Raw genomic sequence first — 9,883 nt, 5'->3', positions numbered from 1 at the left:
ACATTAAAAATAAAACCCATTTTTCTCTAAATCTTTTTGTGTTATTCTTTCTTTCAATTACACAGTGATCTGTCTATTCTTAAAACAACATTACAGCACTGCACAGATACTGCATCGCACAAACTCTGGCAACATACCAAGCACATCCCCTTGTTGTTCCCTTTCGATATTTTATGCCTAAATTATGTGTTCCTGCGCATAGAAATATTACTGCAGTTTCTTCCATTGCTGGCAAATTCTACATTCTGAAAGTTTAATGCATATAATATTACAATTTGTTAAAAAAAGCTGTTGGAATACAACAAAAGAATGTATTAAAAAATGGTGACGTTTGAAGGATTGTTATAAGCATGGTTGCCCGACGAATCATTATGCTTCTAGATACCACAATTTGATTAACTGGCTACTCTTTGAAATATGGTAATAGATAGTTTGGCGACATTTTGGTAAGGCGATAAAGGTTACTAGCTAGGACTTTAGCAGTGTACATGGATATAGTCAAGAGTGTGTGCAATGCCATTTTTGTGCAATTCTGGGATGTTTTTTAAAGTGAAAATAGGTCGACGTGTACATGGATGATACCGTGTATGTGCAATTCGTAAAAACGCGGCAAGCAGTGGGCGATTCTGCACTTTGTCCCAATTTCGCACCTAATCTTCGATTATGGAATAAAATCATGACGAAGATTTATGGAATAAAAGTTCTAGCATAAGCATAATTCAGCTAGCAGATTGTTAGAAATGCTGAGAAAAAAAAAAAAAAAAAAAAAAAAAAACATGCCTTTACTTTGTGAAAACAAAATGGCATCCAAACAAAAACTAGCAGGTTGCTGTAGCAAGGTTGGTCGCCAAATTTTCACAGAGTTACCATCATCCAAAGATTAACCGATTAATTTTCCTAGAATGGTCACATTCTGGCTGGCCTTGAAACCATGGCAACAACTGCTCAAAAATATGGCTTTTCTCTAATTTTCTAAAATCCCCTCTCTGCACTGATGATATTATCATCTTGAATGAAGTAAGGATTGCTATGGCTTTGAATTACCTATTCTAAAGTAACAGACAATATAGGATGAACTTGATCTCCAATCAATTTTCATTTCAAATTAAGTAAACATGTAAGTTGCATTTACACTCAGTCATCTTTTAATATTCTTTTTTTGCATTTGCATTACGGAACTTAAATATCTATCTCAGATATTATTATAACTATCTCAGAATATGGGTTTACTTTTTTAAGAGTATCATCACTACTTAGATTAATGAAACTTTCTAACATAATAAGTAATAAATCAGTATGGATAATTTAATAGGCGCTTTTTACTATTTGCTTAAACTTACCTATTTTGCAAATGAATTTCGTACGAATCATCAAGTGAATTCAGTTAACACAACTAAAATATTATATCGTTTGAAATTACATGAGAGACTAAAAATTAATGTACATTTTCTGAAAATAAGAACATGCCTGTAATTTTACAAAATTTCCTACCTGAGCACATCTGAAATTAACTACATCTTTCAGCAATAAAACCTTTACCTCTTAAAAATCTGAATGGCTCATAAAATAAGTGTTATAACAACAGATAACATAAATTATATATTTTCACTATTTTAAAACGTCACTACAGGTAACTAACTACAAATGAAATTACATGACTGAATTTACTAGAATAATCTGAAGATACTATTTTTTAAAATTTAGGTGCCTATTCAAGTTAATTAGTATTAAAAAGGCTGGTAAATAAGATTTAAAATATTTTATTTCAATTATAAAATGCAATACAATTTCCTGAAAAATAAAGAATTTATTTTTGAACGTGTATTTGAAAACAAAATCCTTACAAATTCTACTTTTAAATAAATCTTTCAAACATATCATTGTAAGAACATCATACAATGCAAAATAAACTCCAAAAATACAAGTTTTAGTCACATATTAATATTATGTTTAAACATATTTTCATAGTTCCAATTTGTAAGGGGGGGAAAAAAGTATTTTAAGACAAAATTGGTCAAAAGACTAACTTGTCTGGATCCACAAATTTTCTGCAGAACTTTCTATTCACAAAATAATTCAAAAGATGAAACAGCTTAATAATACATTATTTGACAGTGAAACGTTTCCTATTTTACAGATAATTAAGTGGTGGAATGGCTGAGAAGTTTATGAGAAATGATCTTCACGGTCTGCTCCAACACCTTCACTATCTTCTATATTGCTAAAATTCAGGAAATGAGATGGCCGATGCAGTTCATGATAAAATTCTTTAGGATTTGCCAACTGCAAATCGTACTTCATAGCAGCATCGTGACGGACACCCATGAAATTATAATTCCACGAACCTTGGGCAGGAACCATGAAAAATCCCAAAAACCTATGAGTCAGTAGCATCTGCACTCTTTCATAATGAGAAGGTAAATAACCCTTAGGATTGTTACCTCTGTCAGTATTTTGTCGACCCCAATCGTAACCACTTGGGGTTAATTTATAGGCAGTAAGGGAGCATGAACCAGGAGTAAAACTGCAAGTTATAACAATAGTCTTTTCTCCATCCCAAGATGGGTTATCATTCATAATATTAGCATGTGTTGTGACATCCTGGGGTGAAAGCTGGGGAAGTTCATTGGGTTGAGTGTGAATCCATCCTAGTGGCTCCATTTCTTGCAGATACTCATGATTAGGAAGAATATTTGGTAAATGTACCATCTGATGTGTCCCCCACTGAGGTGGCATGACAATACAGCGGATTTCTTTCACCTGTGGCTGATCTGAAGGACTAACACCATAAAGGTAACCGGCTATTTGAGTACGTAAATCAGATACAATGATGAATTTCTTTAGAATATTTTTAGGCAAAATGTAAGTATATCCAGTTTCTTTAATATCATCTGATGAAACATAAATGTGATTGGTTCGCAAATGAAGATTAGTAGCTGATATAGCACGCACTCGCCATTCGGTTTTGGAAGCAAAAGTATCTTTTTCATAATTACTGGTAGTGGATGTAATTATTTCATCACCATGCTTATTTATTGTTCTTGTTGTTGTGGCTGTCAACTGCGTTTGCTCTTTTGTTTGTTTTTCAATTTCTGCAATTTGCTGCCGTTGGGCTGAAGGTGCTGAAATTTCCATTCCAAGAATAATATCTCTAATTTCTGATTGTGTGAGAGAAGCTACATTTACATTATTCTTTTTACCATAATCAGCAAGGATAAGATCTTTGAGCTGGACTTCAACTTTGATCCATTCTTCATCAGAAAGTGATGGCCAGATATGGTGCAGTTCAGTTACTGTGGTTTTATCTGGCTTCAGTATCACTTTGGTTCTCTCATTATTTACATGAAGTGCTCGAAGAATCAAAATTAAACGAGAAAATGCAGTGTATGATGATATTGTTTTCAGCCAATCATCATACAAATTGAAAAGAACCATTTGAGGTTCAGTAGCTTTCAAAATTAAATCTCCAAACTTTTCTACTTTCAAGCATGCTTGAAATGGTAATTGCAACTCACTACCTTTAATAACAATATTAGGGAAATCAAGTAAATGGACTTCCAGTGGGTCCAACATTCCTTTTCTGGTCACAATAATCTGTTTCGGTTGTTCTTCAACAGGAAGAGATCGAATTAAAGCAGCAACTTCTTCAGCAGTTTTCCATTTTGCTAACTGTCCCAGACGTTTTTGTCCAGCCCACACAGAAGTATGAATTATCTTCAAAAATAACTGTCCTGTACGAGGATTGAAAATGAAAATCGCACCATTAATTGGCTTTGTGGTCAAATTACCTTCAAAGGTTTTATGTATGGTAACACGATACACATTGGTATCATCCACAAACCAAATAATTTGATTTGAAAATAATTCACCATAGTTCTGAGATGATAAATATGGTTCAGTTGGCTCTGACGAATAGAGCTGCAAGCCTTTACGGATTCTTTCTCTCAATACATACAAAGCAGGATTTGCCTTCATTATCTTTGCCATAGCTTGCTGTATTAAAGGTTTATCTCCTGGGAACCAATTTCCATAAGCACTATGAAGATTATATGCTAGATCAACTGCTATTAGCACACCAGTTGGAGATGGATAAATACTCATGTTGTCAGTAGTGTAATCAAGGAATTTAGCACGAGCATATCTCTCAATATCATGCGAGTCATAATCACCCCATCTCAGCTGAACATCAATCCAGTACTTTTGAGTAGTTGTAACATCCATTGTATCTTTTGAATCAGCTAACAACGATGGTCTTGAACAGCTCCATTTATACGCAGCAAAAAGTAAGATATCAGCACAAGAACTATTCATTTTATATGATTTTCTAGGATGGATAGTTTCTTTTTGAACAGTTTCAATTTCAAGAGCATCCAGTTCTTGATCAAACACTTGGCAGAGATCCATGACAATGCTTTCATGTATTTTTTGCCATAAGTGAGCTCTAAATATCTGAATTAAAGAAATCTTCAAAGTAGGAATTTTTCCATGCATAAAAATACCAGTTAGATCAAGTTGAACCTGAAAGCCTACATATACGTTTGCTCTGTTAATTGTAGGCGACCACCATAAGGTGAATCGACGATTTGGGATCTGGTTTAATCCCGATCTCTGAGCATTAGTTAACTTTTTATACTTCATTGATTCTTCAAAACCACTAGCTTTTTCCCAAAACAGTCCTTCCCAGGTTGGGAAATAAGTTCCTTTAAAAAGCGTGTGTTCCAGTATACCCTCCACACCACCTAAGGCTTGAATCATGTCAGTACGATAATTGTTCAAATTCCACAACTTACCATCATGGCGTTGATGTGTCCACCAAAATGGATTTTGTTTTAAAACCTGGTACTGCTTGAAATCTGTGCGAACTCTCCAACCTTTATCATATGCAAGTGTATGTCTATCTTTCTGGAACAAAGTATTTATTCTAGGAATACCACGGTCCCAACTATCTTCTAAATCCTCTAGAGTTAAACGTCTGTTCTGAGCTAATGCTTCTTGTCTCTTAAGAGCATATTCAGCCCAAACTCTTTGAGAATCAATGAATTCACTTTCCCATGGCTGAATATAGCGATACAAGTTTGGAATAACTTGGTCTTCATCATGGCTCATACCAGACCTAAAATGAGTAATTCCAACATCAGTTTGTTTTGACCACCTGAGATCAGACTGTGGAATCAAAACATGTCCCATCGACAACATTCCAAGACCTCCAAGTTCTTTTGGTGTATAAAACACAACCGGAGGAAATCGACTAGGCATTTTAGAATTTAATCCTATCTTAATACGAGTCTGAATCTTATTTTCACATTTCACTAATAGATCCAATAGTTCTTGGGTATTTACAACAGCTTCTCTGAAATATGTCATCAAACCAATCAAAGCAGTATTCCACTTATTTACTATTTTGGTGAATGTTGTTGATCCAGAAGCCATCAAAATTTGTCTCACTCTATTATGAAATCGTTGCATTGATTCATCATCAACTCTTAAGAAACACTGGGCAGTTCTCTCCTTCGTTACTTCATTTTGCAAATTCCAAACTCCATCTTTGTGAGTAAATTCCTCATGAGTCATACGGCATTTTGGCAGAATTCTACATTCAAATCCACTCATATTGAAAAGCAGATTAGGATTGTCTTTACTGTACACTGAAACAAAACTACTTTCCCACTGAACAGTTGTTACAGAACGAGGTAATCTGTTCTTGATGTCCCAAAATACAGCCCGACCAAGATTTACATCATGCTTCATAAGTCTCATTCTAGCATCTCGAGGCCAGCATTTCTTATTATTGTACCCAACAATATTTTCATTATTGGGATCTGGATGTTGCGTTAAATATCTCTGAATCAAATCTCGAGCTTCCTCAGCTGTAAAACGGAAAAAAATATGCATTCTTTCAATGTAACGAGAATATAAACGTATTGGATGCGCAGTTTCAGTAGCAACATCTTTATATGTCAAAAAGTCATTTGGCATTTGAGGTGGCCCAGCCATCTCACTAGCTCTCTGCAGACCAAGAACTAATAAATCAAGCACAAGCCCATAATACTGAACAATAAAAGATGCAAACTGAAGTCCTCTAATAATACCGTATGAATTTGTATGATTCATATCTTTATAATTAATAACTACATTACTTTTTGCAGTCATGTAATCAGCAATATTGTGGTCCACGATCAATCGCAACAACCTGTTCAAAAGAGTCAAGTCTATCTTTTCATACATTTTTTCATAACGTGATTCTAACATTACACAGCATTCTCCTTCTGAAGTATCCCACACATCTTGCAAGTTATTAATACCTTGACACCACTTATATACTAAGAGAGGTGGTGGTTCAGAATCAGCTGGTTTTATCCACGGTGGAAACAAGCGACGCTTATCAGCTTCATACCACAGATACTGATCTAAATATGCATCAGTTATCTTTTCTAAGGGTTCTACATCATAAACAGGAATTAAATGGCTGTACAAATCCATAAATTCAATACCCACTTCTTTAAACTGTCGATGAGTCAGAAGATGACGCTTAATGCGAGATAATGCTTCATGAGGATTATCATAAGCTTGTTCAATTAAACCCAGTTCTTCACGCTGAGACTGATTTAGTCTGCTCTTTACGCTGTATGCTTCCTTTAATCTTTCAAGTGCAAGTATCAGCAATTTAGTGTCATGCTTGTATGATAATGGTGGAAATGGAATGGGAGAAAATCTACGACTTTCAAGCCAGTGCACAGTTGTTGTATAAATAGCAACAGCTTCTTCAGCACTAATATAGGGACCATCTTTTAAATAATTATGTTGCCTTTCTTGTTCAGCTTTCAGATACAAACGAGTAAGTCTTCCAAGATTCTTTTTGCATACTGTTTTGTCAACAGTTGCCCCACGGCGTATGCGTTCTCTGTTGTAATGTGCAGTATTTGTCCACCAATCAGCTTTCATCTTTACATAACGCAAAATCATGTTTTCTATCGGTGTTGGAAGACCGGGCACTTTCCATGGAATATTAGCTTTCCAACACCGCCAAGCTTCACTTAAATGCTGTAATATGGTACGAGCTTTGTTTTGTTTCATACCTTCAGGCATCATATCCAAGATATCATGCATAACAGATGCCCGCAACTCCAAATCAAAATGACTCTCAACTCGCTGTTTTGTCACCGTCTTTGCAACACCTTTAGAATGCCTTCCTTCAAATTGCCTAGACAGCAGGTTTCCTAACCAACGTTCCAGAAGTGGTGTTACACCCCGCATGAAAAACAGCCACACTCTCCAACCTGGAGCCCAAAATCCACAACCTGGTCCTTTTCCAATTGGTCCAGTATTAAATCTGTAATATATCAAATGCTTCAAATCTTTGCACATACGAATCTGTCGCATCAATTTATATTTATATCGATACATCCCAGTTAATTGACCAACATGAGCAAATATATATTGTAAACCATCTGCCAGCTGAAATGCATCAACATTGTTCAAACGATATTGGACATGGCTGTCAACAACAAGTTTAGTAAGTCGGAGAATTTCCCTGCATAAATGAAATGCATTTCCAAACCTTGACTTTTTCCTTTCTTTAGTAGTCAAAGTCTTCACAGGTTTCAAATTGAAATTATAATCCAAATGTAAATAATTTAAGTTCTTACGATGTATGAGTAAGTTTAACATATTGTACCCTTGACGACAAACATGAAGACCAACTTCAACCCAATCCAATGTAGTAGTTTGGAAAAATTTAGTAGATTTGAAAGAACGAAACAAATAACGTTTTTTCTGAGGTTTTGGAGGTCGATGTTTCAAAGCATTTAACACATAATACTTTAAAAGTTTCTGATAAGAAACTCGAACTTTTACTGGCATTCCCGGAGGACAGTGTTCACGATACCAAGATTTAACAAGAGGTACATCAATAGCTCTTCTTGTTCTTCCAGAGCGTAAGTTGAATGGGCGAGGTGCCCAAAGAAGTGCAATACCATTTGCAGTATTATCTGTATATAATGGACAGTCTTGAAGAAATGGCTGAACATACTCAGGAAGTTCAAATTCTTCATCATCATCTGGCAGAGGTTCTGCTCCTTTAACTGTATGTCGATGAGATATTGGATTTATCAATGGGTCAAAATAAAAGGCTGGCAAGTCTGGATCTTCTGTTTTTATAAAAACAACATTTGGAGTATGATACCAAGATAGATGAACATAATGTGGCAAATTATTGTACAGGTAAGGGAAAGCAATTCTGTATTCAGTACGAATAGGCTGTCTAATTATTATCTTGTTTATGTCGTTAAATTCATTCCAATCTTCATCAGCAGGATTTGCATCCTTTATTAGCGGCTCAAATTTTGGGCCACCGGGAATAGACATATTAAGAGCTTTTGCAGTGAAAAAAGACTTTAAATCAAAAAGGTAGAAGTAATTATCATCAACTAAATCAGTCAGCAACTGGTTGGCTAGACGATATAATGTTGCTAGTTGTGGCAAAGATAGATTCCACTTGCGGTAAGTTGAGCCATTTACATGTTTCGTATCTAATAACGGCTTATGATCATACAACCATCTACATACTTCAGCATCTTCTTCAGAATCTAGTTCCATTTGAATGGCCTCAAGAGGCTCTACATCGAGTATATTATCTGCATAATCAAGAGGTGGTTCTTCATCATCAAAAGGAGGAAATCTCATTCGCTTAAAATGTCGACGATCTCTTTTTTCTCTCCGCATCATAATCCACATAGTACCCCACTGTGCAATATACACCGGTTCGATCACCCATGGTATTTCATTTACAAACGTTATAGCTCCAGTAATATGGTACAGTACATTCACATCTCTTATTTGCTCCCATGGCATAGGCATATTTTCCATTAGCTTTAACACTGCGTGAGGCATATACTTTAAGGCACCTAAATAAACTCGTTTATCGTGACGATACTTTCGGCTGCTCATGTCTCCATGATCACGAATGATTTTTCTGATATGCTCGGGTGGCATTTCCTCTTTCTGTGCATCTACAAACCCGAATTTTCGTTTTTCTGCGTATCTTTTGCTTTGGTGTTGCTGCCATTTTCTAGCTTTTTCTTGAAGCTTTTCCTCTGATAAAACTTCAGGTTGCTGCTGTTGTTGTTGTAATTGTTGCTGTTGGATTTGCATATGGGCAAGCTGAGCAGCAGCAAACGCTTGCTGCTGGGCAAACATGCCCATTACATACGGATGTCCGATCATCTTAAAACAATATTATTCCATTGATCACTGTCAATTTTACGCTGCAAAAACACAATAAAAATGGCGATGCGGTTACAGGTAAGACGATTACTCTCGTTCCCCGACGAAGCAGATGTTTACGAACATTATAGTTGCAGTGTTTTTTCCTCCTTGGTTTTTTCCGATAACAATCATTTGTTGGTAGGTATACTCCGTGGGTGGTAGACCGATGTAAGCACAAAAATACAGTGAGAAAAACTACTCAGTTACAACTGTTTGAGCAATGAACAACTTTTAGATCTGTTTTTAATTTTTAAATAAAATTAAATAAATTTGGTTTTAAAGTTTTACTTTTAAACAATGAGTAAAATTAATAAAGTAAATTCTAAAAGGAAACACAGAGGAATAAAGAACTAGTACCTAAACTCTAAGTTTAATCTCAAAGTGGATAAGGTTCGGAGAACAGCCTTGGCTGCGCCAACTTGGCTTCTTTAAGGATATGGGCGACATATCATTATGCCACGGAACAGCCTTGGTTGCGCCATTTGGCTTCTTTAAGGATATGGGCGACATATCATTATGCAACGGAAGTAAATATCATGTGGGGAATAGGTGCTAAGGAGAAAAGGAAAATACATGGGGAAAAACGGGATTAAGATGTGTTTATATTTGTTTTGTATCT

The 9,883-nt window shown here is 35.6% G+C and overlaps 1 protein-coding gene across 1 annotated transcript; it reads right to left on the bottom strand.

The window, feature by feature from the left end:
- Positions 1-1,744: 1,744 nt before the first annotated feature.
- On the bottom strand, positions 1,745-9,313 carry Prp8 (pre-mRNA processing factor 8). The gene has a single exon (XM_035376311.2). The coding sequence runs from the start codon at positions 9,220-9,222 to the stop codon at positions 2,167-2,169; it is 7,056 nt and encodes a 2,351-aa protein (XP_035232202.1). The 5' UTR covers positions 9,223-9,313; the 3' UTR covers positions 1,745-2,166.
- Positions 9,314-9,883: the final 570 nt, after the last annotated feature.

This window comes from Stegodyphus dumicola, chromosome 4, assembly GCF_044657685.1.
Source record: "Stegodyphus dumicola isolate Sdum_Otavi_A_Nest chromosome 4, ASM4465768v1".
NCBI classification, from domain to species: domain Eukaryota; kingdom Metazoa; phylum Arthropoda; class Arachnida; order Araneae; family Eresidae; genus Stegodyphus; species Stegodyphus dumicola.
Note: the sequence above shows the minus strand (reverse complement) of the source record. Positions and strands in the feature narration are given on the sequence as shown.